At 44.6% G+C, this 27,980-nt stretch overlaps 2 protein-coding genes and 1 pseudogene across 4 annotated transcripts in view; 1 reads left to right on the top strand and 2 right to left on the bottom strand.

The window, feature by feature from the left end:
- Ube4B (Ubiquitination factor E4B) overlaps positions 1-27,980 on the bottom strand; it is a 423,977-nt gene that overhangs the window by 307,675 nt on the left and 88,322 nt on the right. For 2 of the 3 annotated variants that reach the window (XM_077655722.1, XM_077655720.1), the window contains exon 4: positions 333-383. The exons of the other annotated variant lie outside the window; for it this stretch is intronic. In XM_077655722.1, coding sequence (XP_077511848.1) covers positions 333-383 — 51 coding nt within the window. The remainder of the gene's footprint in view (positions 1-332; positions 384-27,980) is intronic. 3 annotated transcript variants of the gene reach the window in all.
- LOC144119417 (uncharacterized) lies at positions 14,387-17,283 on the top strand. The gene is made up of 5 exons (XM_077652042.1): positions 14,387-14,595; positions 14,670-14,805; positions 14,870-15,112; positions 15,300-15,534; positions 17,273-17,283. Exons 1-5 carry the CDS (start codon positions 14,387-14,389, stop codon positions 17,281-17,283), a joined length of 834 nt encoding a protein of 277 aa, XP_077508168.1.
- Positions 20,656-26,394, bottom strand: LOC144119409 (uncharacterized; annotated as a pseudogene).

The following is a 27,980-nucleotide window of genomic DNA, read 5'->3' as shown; positions in this document are numbered from 1 at the left end:
GCAGTGTACTTGATTCCTAAATGATGAGAGTGGCTTTATTTCGTGCTTTAGGGTCTTTCGAACATATTGCCAAGATACTGTACCAAATGCGCCAGCAGATTTTTATTATGATCTTGTGAAGGAAGGCCAAACCTGTTTTCCACGCCATAGGCCATCTGTCATGAAATGACCCAACGCTTTGAACCTGCCGACAAAAATTAAAGTCAGCACTCCGGGAAAAGCTGCGCCATCTAGTTTGCTGCCATAACAACATTTCTATGGTTTCAGGTTTTTTTTCTTTCTTTTTTGCATTTTCTAATGTGAAAATGAAACGCGAAAAATGAAACTTTTACCGGACATAGTCCGCTGGTCAGCGATCACGGCATCTGTTGCGCCGCGCACTCCTGAAAGGCAAAAAGCTACACTCAGCACTTTTTTTTTTTTTAGAGCAGCAGTGATGACTTGGACAACAATGTGGAATGATGGGACTTCAGTTCTGATTCTGAGAGACTTCGTCTCAGAGGCCCATGACATCGCCGCGTGCTTGCGCATTTCATTTGACCGCTCACATATTTTATGCAGAGCACCGATTGGTAAATGATGAGAGTGGTGTTACTTGGTGGTTTAGGGTCTTTGCAACATACTGCGAAGATATTTCATCAAATGCTCAAGCAGATTTTTGATTATGACAATGTCAAGAAAGCCATAACCCCATTTCACCCATAGAACCCATTTCAAAACCAACCAAAGATGCCACAGAGATGCCTATTCTGCTGCAGGTTTTCCTGCTCTTGACGTTCCCCTGGGAATTCAGCAATGTCCTTTCGGCCGACACCAACCAGGTTTTACCCTTCAGCGACCCGGACTGCTGGTTTCCTGATCCCCACACGACGGACAGCCACGACACCATCCACTCTCCTGACATCGACAGCTTCTTCGCCTGGCAACCGAACGCTACTATCAGCGCGGGTGGTCCGCCTAGCCTATATAATCAGCCGCTGCGCAGAGGCCAGTTGGGGCACTCCACCGCTACGAGCAAGGTCACAGAGATGCCTATACTGCTGCAGGTCAGCTATCTTCCGAACGCTAAATGCCTTCGGTGTAATGATCCTTTCTTACTTATGGTGTCGTGCCCCCTTGACACCCTTGACAGTTGGCGGAATCTGTTAGGCCCGATGCTTTGTTCTTTCTGTGTCAATGCACACCTGGTTTTGCTTTTACTTGCTTTGTCTGGTGACACTGAGTTGAACCCTGGACTGCCAACGCTTGAATCCATATCAGAGGCCAATGCACGAATGGAGCTCTCACGAAACACCATGTTGTCCGAGCTTGCTTTGATACGTTCTGCCCAAACAAATATCGAATCCCTTGTCAGCCATCTTTCGAGCCGTGTTGACATACTAGAAAAAATAAGTGGAAGCTTGCCATTCTGACGACCAACCTACCGCTAGCACTGTCATTGAAAAGCTGCCCGCCAAAGTTAAGGTGCTCGCAGGGAAGTGCGACGATTCCGAGAACCGACTTCGCTGCAACTATCTGCTTTTTTTCGGAAGCCGACTCCAGTGAAGAAACGTGGGCGAAGTCCAAATCGGAAGTCGTATCTTTTCTGCGCTGAGCACCTTGAAGTACCTATCCAGAGCTCAGATATTGAGCGAGCTCACCGACTTGGCTGCTTCTGCGAAGATAGAAAACGTCCCATTATTGTTAAACTACCTAGCTTTAAAACCAAGTCAAACATTCTTTCCGCCGGATCTAAGCTAAAGGAAACCACATTTTCAATTCGGGAAGATTATTCAGGGCGTGTACGTACAGCTCGAGCAAAACTATACTCATATGGCCTCGATAGTAACTTATCTTTTAAGATACGCTTTGATAAGTTGGTCATGGGAAAAAAGCAGTACACCTACGATGCCGAGTCAGATTCTGTCCACGAGTTGAAATCATAGCATTCACTGAATAGTTCAAAGCCTCCTCAATCTGCATCGTATCAGCCGGTACAATACGGCATATGCGCAGCTGCGCACCACGACATATCAGCTTTCTCAGAAACATCGGTAGCTACTTACCCAAAAAGGACTGCGTCGAAGCCATCCTCGAAGATAACCTCACTGATATTGCTATTTTTACAGAAACTTGGCTAACCCCTGATATCTCATCCGAAGAGCTGCTGAATAATGTGTCATTCACTATACACAGGCGTGACAGGGTGGGATGCAAAGGCAGTGGTATCCTAGTTTTCGTTAATCGAGCCATGCCTTCATTTACTACTGATATTGAAAGTCATCATGAAATCCTCAGCGTAAACTTATCCCTTCCTGGAAGCTCTATCATACTCATCGCGTGCTATCGAGCACCTGATTGTGATCTTTCCTTCGTCAATGAACTGCACTCGGTACTTCTAGACTTAAACAGCCGCTTTCCCAGAGCAAATTTTATACTTTGTTTAGATTTCAATTACACAGACATTGTTTGGGATAATTTAACCGCCACTTCTCGTCAATCCAAAGAATTTATTGATTTTGCACTTTTGTTTAATCTCACCCAGACAGTTAACATGCCAACTAGGATCAGCAACACGCTTGACCTGGTTTTTGTTTCGAATCCAGAAATGATCCACTCAATGTCTTTAATAAACTGTCTCAGTGATCACAACCTAATGTTATTTAATGTAGCAGTGCCAAAGAAGCTTCGCTACCCTTCCACTAAAGTTATCCATGATTACAAGAGGGCAAATTTCCCTCTTATAAACACCGAACTGGACAACTTCTTCCACACTTTCCAACAGCTTGCTTCTTCGACACCTGTCAACCAAAATTGGTTATTATTCAAGCAGAAACTTTTGACATTAATTGAAACCCAAGTCCCAGTCATTTCCATCCGTGGCGATGCAGGAAAGCCATGGTTCAGTGGTACCTTAAAGAGGCTTTCACTTAAGAAAAAACGCCTTTTTCGCATTGCTAAGCTATCCAACTCAGCTGTCAGGTGGGAACAATATTTCACGTGTCTCAATGACTATGCTAACCTACTGAAGCAGTCCAAAAGGAAGTTATTCCACACGGATCTTCTGCACATAATGAACAAAAATCCCCAAAAGTTTTGGAATCTTCTTTCCCCGGTTAGTCATCATATGCACAACATATCACTTTTTAACTCGGATGGTTCACATGTGCAGCCAGATGAACGATCCGATGTAATGAACTCATACTTTTCTTCAGTTTTTACCCATGAGCCGAAAGATAATATTCCCAACTTTCCTGGCACCAGTTTTTCACGGATGCCGCCCATTACAGTCACTGCGGAAGGTATAGAAAAGCTTATCGACAAGCTTAAATTATCATGTAGCCCCGGTGCTGATAGCATTTATGCCCAAATACTTAAAGCCACCAAAGTCCCAACCAGCTATATATTGCAGATAATATTTGCCTAGTCCTTCGCTCAAAGTGCTCTTCCAACATATTGGAAAATTAGCAAAGTAGTTCCTGTATTTAAAAGTGGCAACCGGTCTCATCCATCAAATTATCGCTCAATATCTTTAAAATGTACTGCCTGCAAACTAATGGAACACATCACTTATTCTCAAGTTTCCGTACACATTGATAACAACGCATTCTTCTCCGCTAATCAGCACGGTTTCCGCTCTGGTCTTTGCGAGTCGCAGCTTTTTGAATTCACCACTGATCTTCATTTAAACCTTGATTCATTTCTTCAAACTGATGTTATATTCTTAGACTTTTCTAATGCTTTTGATCGTGTTCCTCACTTGCGACTCATCTGTAAACTTTCTTCTCTCAGCCTGGACCAATTAATCTTATCATGGATCAAATGCTTCCTCACCAACCGCTTTGAGTTCACCGTCATAGGAGGGCATCCTTCAGCCTCAACCAAAGTTCTTTATGACGTTCCACAGGGCTCAGTCCTTGGCCCGCTTCTTTTTCTCATCTATATTAGCGACCTCCCTTGTGGCATTTCATCATCAATACGTCTCTTCGCAGATGACTGTGTCCTCTACCGCCGAATTTCATCTCAAACCAACCAGACCACACCTCAGGATAACTTACTTTTAATAAATGACTGGTGCAATAAGTGGCTGATGCAGCTTAAGCTCCCAAATGGAAGTTTATGCAAGTTTCGAGCAAACGCTCTAACTTCGCCTACGTGTACTCTTTAAACTCAGTCAATATTTCACAAGTACTAACGTATCGTTAGCTCGGTATCTAATCTCAAGCAATCTAAACTGGTCCCAGCATACCATTAAATTGGTCGCTGAGTGCACCAAAACACTGGGCTTTATTCGAAGAACATTATCGTTGTCGCCCCCGGCCGTCCGTAAACTGGCATATGAAACCTTCGTACGATCCAAACTCGAATACGCATGCGCAACCTGGTGTCCACATCAGACTTATCTCATCAAATCTTTAGAATCTGTGCAGGACAAAATCAGTATCAGCAGTATAAAATCATCACTGGATCTCCCCGCATTGGTCTTTCGCCGCAAGATATCACGACTATGCCTCTTTCAGAAGATATTCTATCATTTCACGCATCTGCACCAATCTTTTCTTCACCCACCAGCACGTTCATCTCGACGCTTATTCAATAGCTTAAGTATACAGCGCCTGCATGGATCAATGTCTGCTTTTAATAAGTCATTTCTACCAATTTCAATACAGGAATAGAATGAATTGCCAGATTCTACTGTCATGGAAAGTGACCCTGTCAAATTCAAACACCGGTTACTGTCTGTCTTTGAACATTAAATTTGTCTATATTTCTTTTCTCGCCCTTAGATTGATGTGCATGAGCAACTCGTTTGTAAATCCCCTTCTCTACTCGACTAAATTTTTTTTTACTGTTTTAATTGTATTCTCATTTGATGTTACTGATTGTATTCGTTGTCCTAATTGCACTCATTGTATGTTTATATTTATGTTTTACTAGATTTGTTTTTCTTTTTTTTGCACCTCTTTGGCTTTGTTCTTGTATTGTCCTACGTACTTCGCCCCCCTTATGTAATACCCTGTGAAGGGTCCTTAAGGGATCAATAAATGATGATGAATGGAAAAGTAGAAACTTTGCAAGCTTTGCTACAAAAAAAAACAAGAACAGAACTCGGACCAAGTGTATTGCACAGCACATCCCACATCTACCTGCACCTCAAGTCCACACGTGACTGCTTTCTTTAGTGCTACAGTAGTCATATTGCCCAGCTTGAAAAGCCACGGAAAGTGCAGTGTATTATGCAAGCAGCTGAAAATCGCAAGAATGGTAGCTAAGAACACGTGCAATAATTTGTAAGCTTTAATTTTTTTGTAATAAATTTCTGGCTCAGTGCAGACCCTTATTTTTGTTTTGCTTGTATCCATTTTTGTGTGCTACCAGCATGTTTAACCGAACAATTTTGAAAAGTATTGCACACGTAACTGGCGTTTTCTTCGTTCAAAAGTAAAACCAATAAGCTACAGTTCGAAGTATTACAATTCGCGGTGCATTCAGCCCTTCTTGAAGAAATAATTTTTATTTTAAAACAAAAAGGAGCCACCGCGGTGGCTCAGTGGTAATGGCGCTGGGCTGCTGACCCAAAAAATGTGGGTTCAATCTCAGCCGCGGCGGCCACATTTCGATGGAGGCGAAATTTTAGAGGCCCGTGTACTGTTCGATATTAGTGCACGTTAAAGAACCCCAGCTGGTCGAAATTTTCGGAGCCCTTCACTGCATCGTACCGCTTTGGCACGTTAAACCCCCATGAACTTTAAAGCACTGAAAATCAGTCATTTTTCCATGGTAAGGAAAGAGGTATACCAATTTTTCTCGTAATATTAGTGCCTCTGCTTAATAAGTCAGCATAGCCTTTAAATATGCGTTTGTCTCATGTACTGCTTGTACTACATGTCTTGCTTCCATGTTTACATTTCTAGCTTCCTTTCGAGCCGGACGAATATGAAAACGCCAGACAAGATGGGTGTTGAAGTCCAGTGCTCTCTCCGATTTTGCTGCTGCCACCTGTGCTGCTGCCACCAGTACCAAGCATTACGTGTGCTGTGCCTCTTCACAAAGCGCAACCAAAACGTAGGAAACCTCTGGGGGATTCCTGCTGAATGCACAAGGACTGATTCAGTCCAACTGACAAATATTGCTTCACATGGAACATCAACCCTCAACTCTTTGCTAGTGACAACACAGAAGACTGTGATTACAAGCAGACGGCAACTCACTGTCAACAAGTAATATGGAAAAGTTCTTCGGGACATCGAGAACAAAGTTTGTCTCCTTTAAGAACTAATATGAACAAGGCATAACCAACGGGGAGAGAAAAGAAACACAAATCACAGGACCAGCGCCACTTGCAACTGATTTTATTTCGCATCAAGCCTGCTTTTCTTGTACGACAACCTAGCTGCATCACAGATACATCTAAGTTACAAACAACAATCTATCAACAGATACATCTAAGTTACAAACAACAATCTATCACTATCTCCTTGAATCACTGCTGACGCAGTACATCGGATTAGCAAAATACCATAAGCAAGGAATGGGGAGAAATTCACTGACCAATTTGTTAACATCGCCATCTAAGAGCAAGAAAAAACAAAACAGGACCAAGACGCTAACTACCATTAAGAACAGCGACAGCAAGTCTGGTTATTAGCAACGGCGACAGCAAGTCTCGCCTTCTGGCAGCCAGGACGTCTGTTTCTGCTGGGTGGCTCCGAGCAACTCGATGATGATCGCTCCCAGGCCTGCCGTCAAGGACCACATGGAGAAGACCCAGGTGTCAGCTGGTTCCAATTACCAAGCTTTGTCCGGTCGGAGTATGGGACCCGAAAGAGCGGAGGCCTGAAGTTTAGGCACAACCAGGCCCCTTTCCGAAGCCTCAGACGCCGCTGCAACGAACAAGCGGACGTTGTCTTCCCCAATCATTGTGACTATGTCGGGGAACAAAAGGGCCTCGTTGCCGGTGGCTCTTCGGCGTGCCGAGCACTGCGGTGGGCTGGCGGTCATAGTCCCTAACCATCGCAAGCATCTCTAAGGACAATGAACCGCTTTCGGGCCCTCTTCCCATCCTTGCGTTCTGGCCATGCGCATCGTTTGTCATCTGACCAATTGGTGTCGGCAGCACGTGGGAACCTTCAGCTGGCCAGAAGACATTACTCCAATGGCATCCCCCTTTCTCCCATGCTCAACATGTGTCCATGTGTGTGGTGGTATGAGTCTGTGCGAACAAGTGAAAGTTTCAGGCCACTCCCACCCCAGAGAGGGCGTCCTCAACCTGGAGAATTTCGGGAAGAGGAATGCTATAAAACTAGACAGCAAGTGCAGTAAAGAAATCCTCACTTTTGATCTTTATGCTTGTAAAAATGTAAATAAACCTAGTGTACAGTTTCCTTCTTAATGGATTCCGACAACGTCCTTCGGAGCCGGGACCTGCGGGGCTGAACGAGTCCGCCTACTCAAGGGCCCCTCCATCTCCAACACTATGCTACACCAGCACAAAAATCCAGTCAGTACTGGCATGAAAAGTAATATCTGATGACCAATAAAAACAGAAAAAAAGGAAACTTTCCATTGTACAAAATAGTGGTTTCGTTTAGGTAAAATGCCAACAATTAAATTATCCGCACTTGTTCCTGCAGCATTCTGAAAGCGGACTTCGCCTGCTGACTGGATCTTATCTCTTACAGTCCTTGGTGAGGAACCGAAAAATAAAGTTGTTCAATGTCGATGGAGAACACAGTGTACTCATGAGGTGGCAAAGTCTAATTGCTTCAGCACGTCCGATTAACTACGCACAAGGAAACGGTCATTGCTCGCCAGGTATTGACTAACAAGGTGTTGCCAAGTTGCCCCTTCCAGAACCAGGCTTCACAGCGAAGAATATTTCAGAAGCTTTCCTTTTGCTTTCTTTGCCATGTAGATGCAAAATCTTCCAGAATTTGAAGGGCTCATCCTTTTTTGTTCTTACATGCTTATGAATAGCAGTTGAAGACTTGTCATGAAATATACAGCAGCAAAACCACCCTCTCTATGGGCCTGTAGCAGTACAAGCTCATTATCCTTACCAATGCTTGGAATCTTCTGAGGGTGTAGCTTGTTCGAAAGACTGCATCCAACACTTGTCTTCATGTAGGCAACGCCATCACTTATGATTCTTTCTTTTGTTCTTTGTTCAGAGGAGAAGCATTCTTCCTTTGCAGTATCTTCTTTTCTATTGTAGGATCTCAAATCAGTAGCAACGTAGTTCTCATTCTCAGGTATGTGCACTTGCACAGCCGCTCAATGAGCGCACTGGGTGCGGCCCGTCACGTCGCGCCTCAATGGCTGGGGAAGCGCGTCATTCTCCCCGGGGGCGCCACCACTCCGTGACAAGCCGCCGCCGGCACGGACGGTCAGACGACACGGAAGGAGTGCGCTGGCTGTGTTAGCATGTGTTTTTGCTGTAACTGCTCTGCATGACCGCGTGGTTCTGCTAGTTCTGCATGCTTGTCATCGGTGCCTGTGTCAACAGCGTCCTAAGCGTATGCGACACCATGCCACGCAACTGCTGCATGCCGCTGTGCACCACAAACGTAAAAAAATATCTGAAGATCGGTCACCATGAGTTCCCGTGCGATCCACATCGTCGAGCAGCGTGGCTGAAAAACTTATCTCGGGAAGGCTCGGGTGGAGATAAAAGCAGGTGGGAGCCAAGTGACAAGTCACTGGTATGCTCCTTGCACTTTACAGATGACGACTACAGGAAGAACACAAAACTGAAAGTTCTGCTCCCGTCAGCCGTCCCCTCCATGTTCCCGAACTACCCTCATTATATGCAACCAGCAAGTTCGCAACGAAAGAAGAGACCTCAAGTTGATCGCTCTGCTGATGGCACAGTTCAGAGAACTCCCGCTGAGTGCCACGGCTCCAGGGGGGACCCAAATGTGAGTGGATCTCGCCTTTCTGATTGCGACCATGATGTTGCTCCTGAAGTAAGCACGCAAATGAGCACCGAAAGTACCCTGTTAATGGAGGATGCAGGCCAGCCTAGGTTGCTAATTTGTAGCAAAAATGTTTTGCTGGTTGATGAGGTTTGTCAGACTGCATTTTATCTCGCGAGCGTGATGGACGATGCAAAGAAGACCGAGAACAGGCTGAAATCGAAAGTCGCTCGTCAAGGAAAAGTGCCGCAAAAACTGCAAGCCGAGCACGACAAAATGAAAGAGTGCTTGCTAGGTTATGAAGAAAACGAGGCGGTTCAGGACTTAGTGAGGTTACTAAAATCAGCTGAAGCAAGTGACAAAACCACTCTCTTCATCAAAAATCAAGTTGCCAACTGTTACAACCAAAAAAATGTGTACAGTGAACCTGTTCTGAGAGAGTGCGTACTTTAGAATGCGTGCTCAAACAAAGGCTACGAGCACGTCCGATCAAGGGGTCTATTTAAGCTGCCGTGCCGTACCACCCTGCAGAAGTATGTTGGTCAGTCAACAGGAGAGATTGGAGTGACATCCCTCCTCAAGGAACGTCTTCGTGTGGAGTACAAAAACCTGAGTGTGCCGCAAGAGGCTTATTGTTCATTAATCATTGATGAAATGGCTATACCCCAAAAAGTTAGAGTGGGCATGGCAGCAGCCTCAGCGGCAACATGCTAAGGAACCCTTTCTGTTTTGTGCTACAGGTTATGGCGGTTCTGCTGCGAACTGAGCTATCATCATGCAGTTTCCGCGCTGCATTACGCCACAATGAAAGCCTTGGGGCGTATCCAGTATCGTCGACACGTGTCGGTGACATCTGCCTTGTGGATGATCCGACAGCGCCAGTTATCGCCACGCCTATGCCAACAGCGGTTACATCAGACCACATGACCCGATTCCCAGCTATAAAAGGAGAGACAGCACCGAGCCTCATCAGTGGGCATGGCAGCAGCCTCAGCGGCAGCATGCTAAGGAACCCTTTCTATTTTGTGCTGCAGGTTAGTCGGTATTTACCTACTAAATGCTATCAAAGTGATAACCGCTTCTTGGTGCTGCTGCCCAGCCCACTACCTTTGATGAATGTTTTCGACTATGTCATTTCTATACCAAGAGACCTGTTGGTGTGTGGCGATGTAGAGGGAAATCCGGGCCCTACAGAAAAAGAAATGCTTTCAGAATTACTGGACGGCCAGGGAAAATTGACCGCAGCCGTGGAAGCTTTACGTTGTTCTCAAACCGATATTGAGCGGAACATTTCAGCTCTGACCGACCGCATAGAAGGTCTTGAAAAACAGCTGATAGGTTTGAACGCGTTAAACAACCGTGTGAATGTAATAGAGGACACTGTCGAGAAGGTTGATAAGCAGTTATCAGCACTCATCTCCAAAGTCGATGACTTGGAAAATAGGAGTCGCACAAACAATTTAGTTATATACGGATTAGCTGAGGAGGATGAAGAGACAGTGGCTGATCTTGAAAGAATACTTATTACTGAGGTCTTTCAAGGCAAATTAGAGTTAACTGTCACAGGCATTGAGAGGTGTCATAGACTTGGTCGCAAAATTGGAGATAAGAAACGCCCCGTGATAGTGAAATTTATAAATTACCGAGAAAAGGTTTCGGCATTAAAATCAGCCTACAAGCTAAAGGTTTCCGCAATTTCAATCTCTGAAGACTTTTCTACCAAAATGCGGGAAATACGAAAGCACCTGTGGAAGAGTGCCACACAGGAAAAAGATAATGGGGCCAAGGTGAAATTGGTGCACAATAAATTGTCTGTTGACAGTGTAATGTACGGCTGGGATGAAGTGAAAGGTGCCCGTTTCAAGTTAAACAGTAAAAATAACTGACAGCACAAGCACGTTCCTAAATCACTAAAAATATTAAATGTAAACTGCAGAAGCATGATAAATAAAATTAGTGAGTTAGAAGGAATTTTACTTTGCGAAGATCCAGATATCGCGGTTTTAACGGAGACGTAGTTAAATGAAACCGTTTACTATAGCGAATTTGCGCCAGCTGACTACAGTGTATACTTAGGAAAGACCGTGGTAGCAAAGGAGGAGGAGTTGCCATAATCTTTAAAAATTATTTAAATATACTGAGCATGCCTGATGTGCCTAATATTGAATGCATTTTCTGTAAGGCATACCACAACAATGTCCGGTATATTGTAGGGGCTTTGTATAGACCGCCTGGATCACTGGTCAGTGTTTTAAATAACCTAGGAGATTATATGAGAACTTTTGTTAAGCCAAATTATCGAATTATTTTAGCCGGCGATTTCAATTTACCGAATATTGACAGGCCAACTTTCGCAATCAAAACCCATAGTGATGAATCAAGTGAGGCCATGCTTGATATAGCGTTCTCATATGACTTGACACAAATTGTAGAGCACCCGACCCGAATACAAGGGAATTAAAATCCATGCTAGACCTTTTCTTTGTTTCTGGCACAATTTTAGATACAGCTAAATGTGTAGTGATACCCGATATCTCTGATCATAAGGCCGTTCCACTAACCCTCTCCGGCCTGACTATTGATAAAAATTGCTCTGAAATCCATTTTAGAAACTTCTCTCGAGCTGATGATGTTTCCATTGTTGATATTCTTTCCTTCAATTTTGATATGTTTTGTAATAACACTCACAGTGTTCACAAACTTTGGGACTGGCTTAAAGCTATGATACATGAATGCATTGAATGCCACGTGCCGGTTATTGTTAAAAAGATAACAAAAAACCCATGGATTTCTCGGGCGACACTGCAGCTAAAAAGATAACTGAAACAGATGAAAGAGAAAAAAGCAAATAGTTATTCTCCAAAATCAGAACAAAAAATCCTGTTGCTTAGTTCTCAACTAAAACAGAGCACTGTCACTGACAAAGAGCGTTACTTTAATGAATCTTTACCCAACTTTATATCAGAGTATCCCGAGAAATTCTAGCGTTTGGTCTCTCCAACCTCGAGGATCAATAATGAGTTTGAAATCAATGGTGTTCTGGTCAGTGATGCACAAACAGTATCTAATGTATTCAATGAACATTTTAAGTCCATATTTACTGATGACAATAATATCTTTCCAAAATTTATCTAATGTATTCAATGAACATTTTAAGTCCATATTTACTGATGACAATAATATCTTTCCAAAATTTGAAGCTTCACTGCCGCCTCTAGAAGACCTTGTAATTAGTAAGCATGGCATTTTAAACATGTTACTTAGCCTTGATATAAAGAAATCACCTGGACCAGAGAACATACCTAATGCCTTTTTGAAAAGATATGCACAATGGGCATCTAAATATTTGTTTGTTTTATTTACAAGGTTCTTAAATGAAGGTCAAATTCCGAGAGACTGGGGGACTGATAGACTGAAACCGCTTCATAAAATTGGAGACAAGTGATTGATCAAGAACTATCGCCCTATTTCACTCACATCGACTGCTTGTAAACTACTTGAACACATGATTCACAATCACATATCAAACTTTCTCGAAGCTAATAATTTTTTTACTAAGTGTCAGCATGGATTCAGGAGGGGTTACTCAACTTGTACACAGCTAGTCGAAACTATACATGATTTTGCCTCGTCAATTAACAATGGAACGCAGATTGATGCCATATTTATGGGCTTCTCGAAAGCTTTTGATAAGGTTACTCACGAAAAGTTACTTTATAAATTAGACACAGTACTTCATCACAAACAACTAGTAAAATGGATTTCAGCCTACCTTTCAAACAGAGAACAATTCGTTGTTTTTAATGATCATTCTTCTGACAGGCTTACAGTTCACTCTGGCGTCCCTCAGGGCTCTGTTCTTGGGCCTCTGTTGTTTTTAATATATATTAATGATATTGTCGCTAACATTCCTGTGAAAATTAGACTTTACACTGATGACTGTGTTATTTACCCAAAAGTGAGAAATGTCTCCGATCAGCTATTACTTAATAATGCGTTGCAAACAGTTTTCGCATGGTGTGAAGCATGGCAAGTGTCCATTAACTTTGAAAAAACTGTGCTAATGAGAATCACTCACAAAAAGAAAGTCTTACCCTTCGATTATTGTATTAACGGCATGACACTGACAGAAGTAACAGAATATAAATATCTAGGGCTTTGGGTCACTAACACTCTTAGCTGGAATAAACATATTGACTTTATAACGTGTAACGCTTTTCGTAAATTGTTTTTCTTGAGACGGGCATTGCGGTTGTCTACCCCATGTGTTCGCCTACTTGCTTACAAATGTATTGTTCTGCCTACCTTAGATTATGCTGCTATCATTTGGGACCCATTCACCCAAACAAACATGAATAAAATAGAGAAGGTTCAAGAGAGGGCGGCACACTACATATATAACAATTACCGACGTACATCAGTAACACATCTTTTAATCCAAGCTGGCCTTCCGACAATAACTGAGCGAAATCGTTGTGCACGACTTAAATTTATGTATCAATTAATCAAAAGACACTACAGAACAGAACTCACCGATTTGCTTGTTTTTTCGTCCGGATATGCGACGCGACAACGACACCAACTAGCTTTAACTCCTTTTCGCGTTCGAAATAACTGTTTTAAATACTCATTCCTTCCATGAACTATTTCCGATTGGAATAACCTCACTAACAATGAAGTGCTGCAGCCGTCACTGACATTGTTCTCGCAACATATCACCTAGTTTTATTGCATTTGCTATTTCACTGTTCTGTTGTATATGTTTAATTGTTGTATTCGCAATAGTGCAGAAGAGCTTCAACTTGCACTGTTATTTTTGTTTACCTTTGCTGTTTTGTTAAACTGCCTAGTTTGTATCACCACCCTGCTAAAATCCCAACTACGGGATTGCAGTATCAATAAATAAATAAAATAAATAAATAAATGACCCGCTGTCTCAAGAATGACAAGCTTCATTCAATGACAATGAAAGTCATGCAGTCAGTTGAAGAGGTTGGTTTTCGCAACGCAAGAATTGTTGCGGACAACCACCAAACCAATGTTGCCCTGTTCAAGAGCCTTTCAGAGGAAGGTGCACTTGTACACTCGGTGCCTCACCCTTTCAGGGAAAGTGATCCCCTTTTTTTGGCGTTCGACCCAAACCACGTGATAAAAAAATCTCCGCACGAACTTCCTTGAAAGAGAATTAGTAGATGAGGGTAGGCCATTCGAGGTGGATTTCACTTGAAGAAGATTTTGACATTCAATCCAAACTTCTCGTTAAACCTGTTCAGTTCCTCACACGGGCTCATGTTGAGCCAAACAACCTTGAAAAAATAAAGGTGCGCAGGGCAACAGATATATTCTCCCCGCCTACGATAGCTACACTTCAGTTACTCCAGGACAGCCCGCTGTGCCATCCTGAAGCTTGTGCTTTTCAAGACAGTTCCGCCACGATCACTTTTATGAGAATGATATCAAAATGGTATGCCTTGCACAACACCGCATCAGTAATGCCATGGAGACACCAAGAGGAGCCATTCTATCTGTCAGACGACGAGCGACTCTCTTGGTTAGAGTTGGACTTTCTGTGCTATGTCGAAGACATTCAGGCCCAAGGAGACACGTCGAAGCAAAGGCTAACCAAGGAAACGTACGAAGCAACAATCTCGACAACCAGATCAACAGTGGCACTAATCGAGTACCTCCTTGATCACATCAAGTAAGTATCTTTACAACGATGTCTTCTGTGTCTTACACTAGTGCATTGCATTTAATCAAATATCTTGTTTTCAGCTTCCGATACGTCCTAAAGCAGGCCCTCAACAGCGATCCTGTAGAATCACTTTTCAGCAGCCTAAGGCAATTCAATGGCGGGAACGACAGAGTTGACGCAAGGGCTGCAGTTTTCACATCAGAGAAAATATTGAAGGTACCATTTGCAAAAAAAAAGATAATAAACGTAGACAATACACATTTCCCCATGCTTTGTGCAGGTTGGCATCTTGCAAGCATCAAAGTCAGCAAATGCACCTATCAACTCTGAGGCAACGACAGCTGTAAAACTTGGCATTCATGATTGCGAAAGTCGTACCTTGCCGGCTGCCATCACGTCTGCTGCGAGGGAGCTTTCTAATGAGCTTGGATTCATTCATGTGTGGTGCGAACCAGCAGCTGACATAGAGTTAGCACCGATTACATACGTGGCTGGTTACCTTGCACGTGCATGTGAACAGAAGGTATGAATATTTTTACGAAATTGCATGAAACATTTTTTATTTTGGCTGTTGTTTTCAGTGCTTACCCTTATTTTCATTATTTTATATATAACCAAAGTCTAAATATATTCAGCTTACTTTACGGTGTCATTAATTTTGTTTAATGTCAGTCCCCATCCTTTTCCTAAGCGTTTGTTCTCGTTTTCAGGTGTCTTGTGATTCTTGCAGAACCCCACTGCAAGTAGCAAAGCCAATTGAAGAAATTTATGGACTTATCAAGAATCTTGATGATGGACGCCTGAGGTATCTGAAAATAGAAATAGTTGCCTTGTGCAAGCTTACATGCACCTTTGTTAGCAATGTGATAAAGTGCCCAGAGGTCAGAAGAAGCAGCAAGCTATGCAACATGTTGGTTTCAACCCTTCTTCACTATTTTGAGCAATGTCCGGAGTTGATTTGCGAGAGAGAAGACCGCAGTCACACCAAAGACCTCTGCAAAGCCTTTCTAACCAAACTAATGCGACCAATTCTGACCAATTGGGCAGGAAACATCAATCTTACAGTGGAAAAAATCATACTTGCTCATAAACCACTTTCGAGAAAAGTTCTTTGCTTGTAAAATAGGCTTGAATTCCTTCGGTGCATCGCGTAACTTCAAAATAAAACGAAAAACATTGGCTGAGCCTGCTGGCGTCTGGTTGAACTGGCTGTCTTGTGTTTTTTTTGCAACAGTTTGTGTCAGCAGTATATTTACATGGTGGTACCCACTTGAAACTATTTCCAGCAAAAACGGAGCAACAGGCTGAACTATAATGCTGATGGTTACGACCTCAAACGTAAGTTTACAAAAAGTGCACGTTGAATAAGTGGCCCGAAACCTTGTCCCAAGTTCAAGACTGTAATATGTAATAAGTTATTACAGTGGTTGAAACGCCCGTAACTGAATGGGTGACCGCTCGGCGAAGCGCGCTTCTGCCTCGATTCTCGGTGTAAACGAAAGTCCACGTGCGATTTGGAAAAGCCCAGTGATGGTGACATGCCACTATCACGCTATCAATAGCAAACTTGCACGTGACATCACGTGAAATGCAGCTCATAAATGCTAAAATTATAAAGCGCCTACCGCGCGGGCGCCTAAACGAAAGCACTGCCTCGGCCACTGCGCACAGCTTTCCGGCCGGACTCAACACAGAGCGATGGCGCCGCAGCGGTGGCGATGAGAACTAGGCGCAATACGGCTCTTTCAGGCGACGCGACGGGCCGCACCAAATGTGCCTCCATTGAGCGGCCGTGGCACTTGAAAGACATTGCAGAGCATTAAGTAGAAGCTACCGTCACGAGGACTATGTCCGTGTTCTCAAACCACAATAGGGTCCGAGATTTCCTAAGAGAAAAACAACTGACTTGTACAATAAAACACCAGGAAAAGTTGATGCAATGCAGGATATGTGTTGTTTATCAGACTCCCAAAAACTGTGAGCTCATTTACCGCAAACACTGCCAAAATCTACACAACAGTGGAGGGAGATTCCTAGTCAACCATAGCAAAAGTTGCACGAATTGCTGTCCTGAACTCAAAAAAACTAAATTTTAGAAGAGCAGAAAAGACATGATTTGAGCGAGAGATTGTGGAAGGAAATCGTAAGCAAATGCGTTAGCATACCGTCCATTGCGCTTAGTGGTGGGAGACATTTTTTAGGAGGACACCTGCAGGTCTTGGTTTTCTGTGGTTTTTCCGTCCTTGCCTTTGGTTGTTTTAGATGCATTTCTTTAAGCTTTAGATGTTGTAAAGGTTGTTCTTACAAAATTACTTTTTGCATTTTTTATGCACTTTAAAATAATTTTCAGACCTGATTTCTTTTTTTCCCTTTTACATGTTATTGTTGGTCATCATATTCATTTTTCACCTTGCCGTCAGACGCTGTCAATTAAGGAGCAAAAGCTGAGCATGCTCATCCTCAGCCTGATTGCGCCCACTCTCCAATTAACCCTGTCCTGTGCCAGCTGTGGCCGTCTTAACCCTTCCACATCCACCCCCTGCTACACTCGCCTTCTCTTGGCAGCCTCAACTACCACCCATCGAGCACGTTTTGGCATGCAGCAGAGTGGCAAGTCACCTCCTAACTGCATAGAAAGCAAAGTGTTTTGGTGCATCAATTTCTTGTTCTGGCATTTTTTCAGCCACAGCGTGAAAGCATGTCAATATGCGTGCTTTCGTGAACATGCAAGTGGTGCCTGTGAGCGATGCTTTCACCTGGTTGTGCGACGGGCTGCCGATCTGGCTAACACTTTTTGTTTCCCGTCCAAACAGCAAGAAAAGTGGAGACGTCCCCGAAAAGAAGATGATGGCTTCTCTTTTTATTCGCCAAACATGCAAGTCTGCGAGAAACATTTCAATCACATGTATGTCCTTCATTCGATATAAGTTTGTGGTGAATGGGGACATTGTGTTGCTGCAGTGCAAGGTGCCCAAGTTGAAGCTGGACACTATGCCTAGGATATTCAAAAGGTTCCCATGATATTATCCCATATGTGGTGAAACTTCACAAATTTGCAAAAAATTAAAATATTTTTTGACATAAAATGTCTATTTCGCTTCTCAATTGAGAATCATCCTTTTAATGATAGAAATATTTTCTCAACACCAACTTCTGAGCTGTCCTACAATGTCATGTGGTAAAGTTTCAAACATTTTACATCAACCTTAAAATCACATTTCTTATCATGCTCAGTGGTTTCCTTACACCAATGCACATAGTTAAACAATGTAGTGGATGGAGTCAATTTCAAAAAATGACGCCCAGAGAAGACTGGCGGACGCTCCTTTTTATGTTCATTGTAGTATAAATGAATAAAGTATTCATCATAATCATTCATTCATTCATTTAGTACAACATATTTACTCTTGTATTTCTGCATGTATGTCGCCGAAATCGCTTAGGTGTAATGTGAAACTAATTTACATTAGCATGTTAAAGAAGACTGCAGTACAGGGCTGCAACGCGTCTAAACACGAAGCTATATAGAACAGCGTCTCTTGTAAAATAATGGAACATGTATTATACTCGCATATTGCTAACTTCCTAACATCTGACAATTTTTTTCACCCAAGTCGGCATGGTTTTCGCAAAAATCATTCCTGTGACACTCAACTTGCTCTTTTCCTGCACGACTTACATTTAAACCTAGATAGCAACATCCCGACTGACGCATTATTTTTAGACTTCGAAAAAGTGTTCGATAAGGTCCCCCATGGTCATCGCCTGTTGAAGTTATCACGTCTTAATCTTCACCTATGCGTTCTTAACTGGATTCGAGGGTTAACCAACCGCCAGCAATTCGCACATGCCAACTCACACCCCTCGTCTGTAATACCGGTGTTGTCAGGCATACCGCAAGGTACCGTACTTTGGCCGCTCCTATTCTTAATATATATTAATGACCTACCTTGTAATATTTCTTCTAATATCCGACTCTTCACCGATGATTGTGTCATTTACCAAGCAATTACTAGCTCTGCCGACCATTTGGCATATCAAACTGACCTTAATCACATACATGACTGGTGTAAATCTTGGCTGATGTCGTTATATGTTGCTAAAACCGTGTTAATGTCTATTCACCGTCGTCGTAATTACGTTGAGCTCAATTATACTATCAATAACATGCAGATTGCAACATCTGAAACATTCAAATATCTCGGTGTGCATATCTCCCGCGACCCAAAATGGACTTGTCATGTTAACCACATAATAAACTCCGCTAATCATGCGTTAGGCTATTTAGGTCGTAACCTTTCGCTCACTCCACGTTCTATTAAACAGCTTCCTTTTCAAACTTTTGTGCGACCAAAGCTGGAGTATGCTAATGTTATTTTTGACCTGCACTACAATAACCTTGCTACTAACGGCCTCGAGTCGGTTCAGAATCGCGCGACACGCTTCATTCTGTCTAATTATTCCTACAATGCCAGCATCTCCGCAATAAAAGCACAAATAAAACTACCCCCCCTAGCTGAGCACCGTAGAATAGCACGTCTTAACCTTTTTCATTAATTTTTCCATTCCTTGTCTTTTGATAACCCCAACATAAAAAGTGCCCATCGCATCGCCCGCTTTCGTCATCAAAATACAGTGAATCCCCCAGAAGCCCATACCGTGACCTTTCAGCAATCATTTTTCCTACGTACAGCACGAGACTAAAATGACCTGCCCACTGAAGTTGCCACTATCATCAACCCACAAGCATTCAAGCGGCTCAGCGAAAACCTCACATCATAATTTATTTCCTTTGTCTGCCATATCCACCCACTCCCTCATGTAATGTCTCGATGGAGACCTTTGAGGAAATAAATTAATCAAAAAAAAAATGATTGAATAGCGTTATTCGATCGGGATCAAGGTAGTTAGTGGCACAGTGCCATAGCATTGTCACTTTAGGACAAGTGACACCCAGCTGGCAAAATGGCAAAGCTATGCCAACCAAAATGCCCCACTTATAAGCTTGACAGATCAGTGGCGTAAATCTACAAAATTTTCTAGGGTGGTACACGGCTCTCCTGCTACCCCTCTATCCCCCCACCCCCCAACCCCACGAACTAAAACCTCCCAGATGCGGGTATGGACCGAAGTAGCAACAAAGCCGCCGCCGTGAGCTGAAGCCTAGCTGACTGAGGCGATACAGTGGAGCAAATTGGAATGGTAGGCAAAACAGCGCTGACGGACGGGACGGAAGAAGGCGAGACAGACACATGCGCTGAACTAACAACCAAATGGTTTATTGCGAAAGAGGGGGCAATATAAAGCATAAAAGGGAAGAAGAAATGCGGTGCATAACATGATATGGCATACATTCGGGATATCATCACTGATTAAGAAAAGCGATCTCCTGTGGGAATAGAGCCACCGATGGTTGGCTTACACATGAGTTGCCTAATGCATGAATGTGAAAGGCCTCCGATATCAGGCGCGAGGTATGATCGTTATATTTGGCGATGATAGTTGTTTGGCTCAAAAACGCCTCACATTCTTCGCAATCTGCGAAATGAATGACCATATTATTTCGGCGTGACTTGTTTTCAATGTCTTTCGCGTATTCGCGTAGCCGATCGTTGACGCACCGTCCGGTCTCTCCGATGTAGAAACGGCCGCATGACAGTGGGACCTTGTACACCACACCACAGCAACAGTTGACAAATTTGTTTCTGTGTTTCTTCCGACAAGACTTCTTTCCACTCTCCTGATCCACTCTCTTGCACAGGCCTCCCAATTTGTTCCTGGCAGAGAAAAGGAGCTTTACGCCGGCTTTGTTCACAATCTTTTTCAGGTTATGCGAAACTTGGTGAACATACGGAATACATGTTATGTGCTTAGTGTCCAGTTTGCGCGTCTCCTTCTGAATTCTGCATTCTTTTAATATCGACTCTGCTATGCTAGATAAGATCTTCGTCGGGTATCCCGCAGCGGTAAGCCTAGTAACCTGCGCATCAAAGCTGGCTTGGGTCTTATGTGCACATGATCTAACCAGAGCGGCTTTCATGCATGTTTTCGCTATCCCGCGCTTGACTATCTTAGAGTGGGCCGACCGGAAGGGGAGCAGGCTTTTCTGGGAGCGCGGGGAGTATATCCAACACACATGGTCACACGATAGAACAAGTTCCAGATCCAAAAACCTTAGTTTGTTGTTAGTAGGTAGCTCTGTGGTCAATTGTAGGTTGTTAAGTTCAGTACTGAACACGTCAAAAATCTGAACAACAGTTTGTTGGGCGTTACTTTTGCGATAAAATACTAAAAAGTCATCTACATAACGCATAACCTTAACAACGGTGCCGTCCAGCTTGGCTTGAAGTCGTCTATCGCACGAAGCTAAGAACAGATCGCTGAGCACGGGAGTGAGGCTGGATCCAATACAAACACCTTGTTTTTGGATGAAAAAACTATCATCAACTCTAGCAAACGTGGACTGTAAATAAAAGCGGAGCATTTCTAGAAACATGCTAACGTTTATACCACTAGAGTTCTGGAACTTGGTGCTTCCGTGACGGTCGATGCACTTGCTGATTTCTGCGATCACCGCGCTTTGCGGCAGGGAGTAGTACAAGTCCTTGACATCCACCGAAAACGCGCCAACGTGGGCAGGACACTCGTTTTGAAGGAATTCTGACACGGTCTCCGGCTTTCTGATGAGGAAAGGATCTTCAATCTCAAGGTGCGAAAGGCACTTCTCCAGGAACACCGCTACCTCGCGCTGCCACGTTCCTCGTTCGGACACAATGACACGGAAGGGGCAGCTTACTTTATGCGTCTTGGCGCTGAAGAAGACGAAAAGGCTAGATGCCTTCGATGCTCTGACGGAAGAGGCCAGTCTTGAAAGTCCAGCACGCTCACAAAGCTGTACTGCCTGCTCTTGCACTTTCGACGGCTTGACAGTTTTCACTTGTCTGAAGTTTGCAGCGACTGCAGCTTGAGCCTTTTCCTTGTAGAGGTCGTTTACCACGACGACAAAACCACCCTCTTTGTCCGACTGAACGAGCTTGATGCCAGCATCTTTGAGGGCTGATACTGCTGCAGTGAGACGGCGCGTGCTTCCTTTCTTCACCCCCTGCGGTAGGGAATCCACGCCTTCCTTGATGCATCTCCCAGCTTCATCCGTTCTTACTCTTCTGGCAGCGGTCCTAACAAGAGAGAGGAGCTGTGTTTTGTCGAGTCGCGGATGCTCGCAGTATTTCGGCCCCAGCACGAGCAGGTTATTCACCTTCGGGGGGACACTTACGTTCCCCAGCACGACGACGTCTTGTTGAGGCGAGGTAGGGGGCGCCTTTCGACGAGGGAGCCTAGGAAGAACCTGTCGCCACATGAATTCCGCCGTCTGCGAAGCTACACGCAGGTCTTGACTGAATCTTCTATTCCCTTGTTCAGGAGGGACGTTGCTTCTGCACGCAATGCTCAGGCACTCCGTGTAAAATCTCGCTTGCCTCCAGGCCTCGGAGCGTAAGATGCGGCACGTCCGCTTGGCATGGCCTTCCGAAGGAATGAGACCCCCGAATAAACGGAGAACGTCCGGAGGCAGAAAGGAATTCTTCAATGAGTACGTGAGGAGACGTGCCCGACACGTTGCTGTAGCCAGAAGGTTTACACATATTGGTGTGCTCGTAGTGACCGATTTCGGAACTAAAATCGTGGAAGAAAGACGTCACACTACCCATGACGTCGCCAGGCCACCACACGCTCTCATTCGCTGGAGCCACGGCAGCCACGACGTCACAGGCACACTTCTGGTAGCCGTGAAAATCGTCTGCTCGTGCCGCCGCGCGACCCTCTCGGGTAACCGCGAGCCAGGGCATTGCTTTCGCGCATATGGTTTCAATTTTCCTCTGCCGCCTCCTTCTGTCGGGAGCTCTGGAGCCACTCGCACGGCTCGTCGTGCGCACGCATAGGGCTCGATGCCCATCGCGGCCGTAAAAGCGAGCAGTCGCACCTCGAGGTCCGGGTTTATTACTGCTAATTACCACAGATTACAAGCACAGAAACCCGATGCGTGCCGCAATCCAGGAAGGCGAAGAGACAAGAGAGATGCCGCCACGCCGCCGACGCTGCTGCTGGGGGGCTAGGAGCGACAACCGGAAGTTGCAAAATAAACGTCAGCGGATGACGTATTCATGGGCGGGGCCCAGTCCCAGAGCTGTCTTGTTTATTTTTTTTTCTGGTGCTCCTCGTGTACGAGTTGAGGGGGGAGAGGAGGAGCGTAATTTTTAATCGTCTATATCTTCGCTGTTGTTGATGCTAGCTCAAAAATTCTTGCACTGGGGTGACGAGTGATCGAATGCCTATCTCTTGTCTGCTTTACGTAATCTCAATTAATTAATTGCATAGTCCCTTTAAGTAACATTCCAGGTGTTCGGCCGTCCAGGTGAGAGCGAGCGCTTATTTTTCAATTTGCATACCTCTGCTCAGTTGGCGTCAAGGCACGGGAGATAAAAGCAACAGGACGTTTCAGTCCATTTGTCTGCACTTGAAACAGCATTGCTCCGATGCCGAACGAAGATGCGTCAGCCGAAAAGACTGTGGGAAGTGTTGGATCGAACTTTGCAACACACTTTGCTGATGACACCAGCTATTTCAAAGCAGCAAAAGCTCTCTACTGCGGTTGGCCGCAATGCCACTCTTTGCCCTACATGAGCAGTTCCCAAAGCGGCGCAGATAGTTCAGCCAGGTTTGGAACAAACCTTCCCAAATAATTGACCGTGCCCAGAAACCCGCGCACGTCTGGTACCGCTGATGGCACATCTATGTCTTTGATTTCTTGTACTTTCTCAAGGTCCGGTTTGATGCAAGCTGAACCAACAACGTAGACCAAAAACGCTACCTTGTGAGCGCCAAAAGAACATTTAGCGCGATTGAGAGTGACGCCGGCTGCAACAAGCTTCCTTAGGACTGCATGCAACCTTTCATCGTGTTTGGTCCTTGACGAACCCCAAATCAACATGTCATCCATGAGGTTTACTACTCCCAGCAGACCATCCAAGATTTCGCCCATGCGCTTCTAAAAATATTCCGGGGCAGAAGTTATCCCAAATGGTAACAGGCAGAAACAGTAGCAGCCGAAAGGCGTGATGAAAGTCGTGAGCAACTGACACCCCTCTGCCATTTTAATTTGATGCAAGCCCGAGTTAGTGTCCAACTTCGAAAAATATGATGCTCCTGCAAGAATGCCCAACACATCAGCAACTTTCGGCAACAGAAACGCCCCCACAACACACTCTTGTTTAGATGGGTTAAATCTACGCAGATGCGCACTGTGCCTAGCCCTCAGTGTTGCCACATTGGCCAGTTGGTTTTTCCCAGTTGTTGGCTAAAAATTTCCCATTTTTTCCCACAAATATATTTTTTGCAAAATAAAGTAATTTTAGAGTGAATACAGCCAAGGTAATAAATATAAGAACAAAGGTAATAAATATAAGAATGAGTGAAATAAAATAAATGCAAAGCCCATTAATAATGAACATCAAGGCTGGATTGTTCTTGATCACATCATCGTCAATCACCACTTCCGTTTTTATTAGTTTTTGGGTTGGGATGGGAACCAGCTCGGGTACTTCCATTTCCTTTCTAGCCTCTCCTGTATAGACTGCAGAAATTTTTGGGAATTCTTTTACAACAAAGTGCCTACAGAGGGAATTGTGCGACTAAAAAGCGGGGAGTGGTTGGAAGCAATTAATGGAAGGGTCACTGCCACTATAGCTGGAAGAAATCCAAAGACACAGCACTCGAAGCCTGAAAGGGCCAGGGCTCTGTATCCAAGGCTAGGCAGCAAATTAAAGGGAAACATCAAGCCAAATTTCTTCTCCGACACTAGTCAGACCGCCATGATAACAGTATTTTTCCTTCATCTCTGAACATTTTCCTGAGAAAGCACATTTAGAACACTGTTTTTTAGCGAAACCAAAATTTCCCACGTTTTCCCAAAATTCCCCTTTTCCTTCAGTGGCTTGATTTTCCCACGATATGGGAAATATCCCACGATTCGGAAACACTGCTAGCCCTTGAACTACTAAGCATTCCTACAAAGTAGCTTTCTGGCTCTGACTGTAGAGTGGAAACGCCTGCCTCATAGTTGGGGGGGTTGCTCATGCAGACCACAGCAAAGTGTCCTTTGGCTCTACAGCTGTTACACCGCACCGCACGAACAGGGCACTTGAACCTACGATGGTACGAGCGTCCACAAAACCGGCATCGCTGCAAGTGCTCCTGACTCTTCTCCTCCGGGCGTCCCGTAGGTTGGCGAACGTCACTGATGCGGTAAGTCGAGGCCCCCGTCGTCGTCTTTCAAGCTACAGCCCAAACTTCGAACTTCGCCACAGTGGGGAGTAGTTCTCGCTGTTGTCGCTGAACCATCTCCTTGAGGCGAGCCTTTGCAAGCGCTGTGTTCAAGGTGAGACTGGAATCCATCTGGAGAGACTGACAATACGGCATCTGCAAGTCCGATGACGAACCTGTCCCGTACCAGACGAGTCCGGAGGGTGCCGAAATAGCAGTGGTCAGCCAGTACATGTAGAGCAGTTACGAGCTGTTCGACTGACTCCCCGGGCTCCTGTTGCCTGCGGTGGAAACAGGCACTTTAGTACACAACGTTCTTTGTCGCCACGAAGTGAGCAGGAAACTTTTTGCAGACAGCCTCGTAGCTCTTTGATTCTTCTTCCGAGGGACAAAAGAAGTTTGAAAAATTTTCCTGGTTTGCCTTTGCCTGCCCATGCTGTACAGCAGCATCTGGACTTGGACTTCTTCTGGCCTTTCGTTTTAGACCTGTGGCGTATCGGTAGTCGTTGAACTCCTGAACCCATTCTGGCCACTCCTATGTCCAGACAAAGTTGAAGTTTCCCGGTGGAAGAATTGCCAGCGCGGCAGCCACACTGCCGGGTGTTCACGTGGGGGTGTCGGGGGTGTCTACTGCACAATCCACTGTCAGCCGAGTGCCCCTACGAACTCAATCCCACTTCTGACACCATGTGGCATCAAGAGAACGGCGTGACTTGGAAGCACACACACAAGCCAGTTGACAGATGAGGGGGAAAAAAAAAACCCCGTCTTTATTTCACGCTTCCTTATATTCCGGCAAGTGGTGATCAGCTTCCAACGTGCGCCACCTTATCACGGTAGCGCATGACCATGTGTGCACAAGTCAGAATGACACCACAGACATCTACATGATTCAAAAGGATCTGTACAAAATATCGTCATGGTGAGCAAAATGGCGTATGAAACATAACTTGAGCAACACAGTACAGTGAAACCTGGATATAACGAAGCTGTAAAAAGTCCAGGATTTTTCGTTACATCCAGGTTTTCATAAAGTGCAGTTTTTGCAAGAAGACCCAAAAAGACAATGCAGAACAGAAATCAAACTAAGAAATAAATGTACGCCACGTTCAGAATGTTTACAGAAAACCCCATTACTCCAAGTCATAAACATGGAGAAACGTTCCGTGATCGCGCTAATAGCGCGATTGCTGCAGCAGCTGCCGTCACCTCCACCGCGACGGCCGCGGCTTGCACAACGACGCTACAAGTGGGGTTGGGAGATTGGGAGAGGCGGGGGCACCGGTCAAGCTAGAGAGCGTGTAGTTGCGCCCCCGCCGATGACCGGCCGCGAAGGCACATGCTTCTGCCCACCTCTGTTGCCCACGGAAATGGACTGTTCGTCTTGCATCGCTTTCAGCTGTCCATGCTCCCAATGCACGAGAGATATCGGAGCTGGAGTCACACGAGCAACGTACCGTGCAGCGGCAATGGGCGCGCACTGCTCATGCCGTTTCATTTTTGTTATGCCCTACCATTTTTCACTGCTTTTTGGCACGAACTGTTGTTGTGCCACGTGGTATGGCATTCCAAAACCAAAAGCAATGGAGATGCGCCAACGGCGCTGGAGCGCAACGCATTGAGTCATCTGTGGTTCCTCATTGCGATCGTCGGCGTTCCTCTCATATCAGTTTGTGCTTTATCGTCGTGAAACTTTTCTCCCAAATTTCGTAATTCAGCGCAAGCTAACAGATGGTCGACTTAGCGAGTTTGTTAGAGCAAGGTCAACCGGCGCTGCACGTTCCTTACATGGAGGCCTCAAACACACGCGCTTCATCAATGGGGGCGGCGTTGGGGAATTAAAAAACTTGGTTACATCGAGGAATTCGCTATATGGAGGTTCGTTGCATCCAGGTTTAACTGTATATATGGTATGCCTTAAAAAAAGAAACCCTCAAAATTTAACCTGCACTCTATATAATTCTTTGTTGAACCGTGCATTTCAGTACACTTATCTAGGTGTCTAATTTACCTCAGTTAAATTGGCATCGCCATGTCAACCATACTGTAGCCAAGGCAAGTCGTGCATTGGGCTTTCTTCGCCGCAACACACGAAATTTCCCATAAGCCTGTCGGGATCTGCTTTGTAAGGCCAACCCTAGAATATGCCTGCACTGCTTGGGATCCGCAAACACGTCGAGCTCAATTTTGGTCGAGTTAATTCTGATCACATGCGTGGTGTCGAGTTTAATCAAAGAGGAATTGAGTTGATACTTAAAGGGCTGAATGCTGCCAGTGCTCCTGGTCCTGACGATCTACCAACTGCTCTTTTCCGTGCATGTGCGTGTGAGTTGTCTGCATATCTGAGAGTCATTTACACAAAATCCTTAGAGGAAGGAGCACTGCCTTCTGACTGGAAGTTAGCCAATGTAGTTCCTGTGCACAAATCTGGCCCTCGTAATGTTGTTTCCAACTATCGTCCCATCTCTTTGACGAGTATTGCTTGTAAAGTTTTGGAACATGTGTTTTTCACTAGCATTATTAATCATATGAATACGCATTCCTTACTAAGCAATCAGCAGCATGGTTTTCGTAAGGGCCTTTCTTGTGTAACACAGTTGACTGAACTAATTCATGATCTGACAAGTGCACTTGATGAAGGGTTGTCTGTAGATTGCGTCTTCTTGGATTTAAAGAAGGCATTTGATGTTGTTCCTCATTCTTTTTTGCTTGAAAAGTTGTCTTGGTATAACATTGATGAGAGAATGATTGAGTGGATACAAGATTACTTGCACTTAAGGAAACAAAGAGTGGTTATTAATGGAAAATTATCAAGCGAATGCATTGTATCTTCTGGTGTACCTCAAGGATCAGTGCTCGGACCTTTGTTATTTTTGATCTTTATAAATGACATTTGCTCTAATATCTCTTCTCATAATCGTCTGTTTGCAGATGACTGCGCATTGTATAGGGTCGTTGATAGTCTGAATGACTGTGTGCAGTTACAGAATGATTTGAACAGGGTGTCTGATTGGTGTTAGAAATGGGGTATGTTTATTAACTTGCAAAAATCTATGTATATGCGAGTCACAAAA

This window comes from Amblyomma americanum, chromosome 2, assembly GCF_052857255.1.
Source record: "Amblyomma americanum isolate KBUSLIRL-KWMA chromosome 2, ASM5285725v1, whole genome shotgun sequence".
NCBI lineage: Eukaryota > Metazoa > Arthropoda > Arachnida > Ixodida > Ixodidae > Amblyomma > Amblyomma americanum.
Note: the sequence above shows the minus strand (reverse complement) of the source record. Positions and strands in the feature narration are given on the sequence as shown.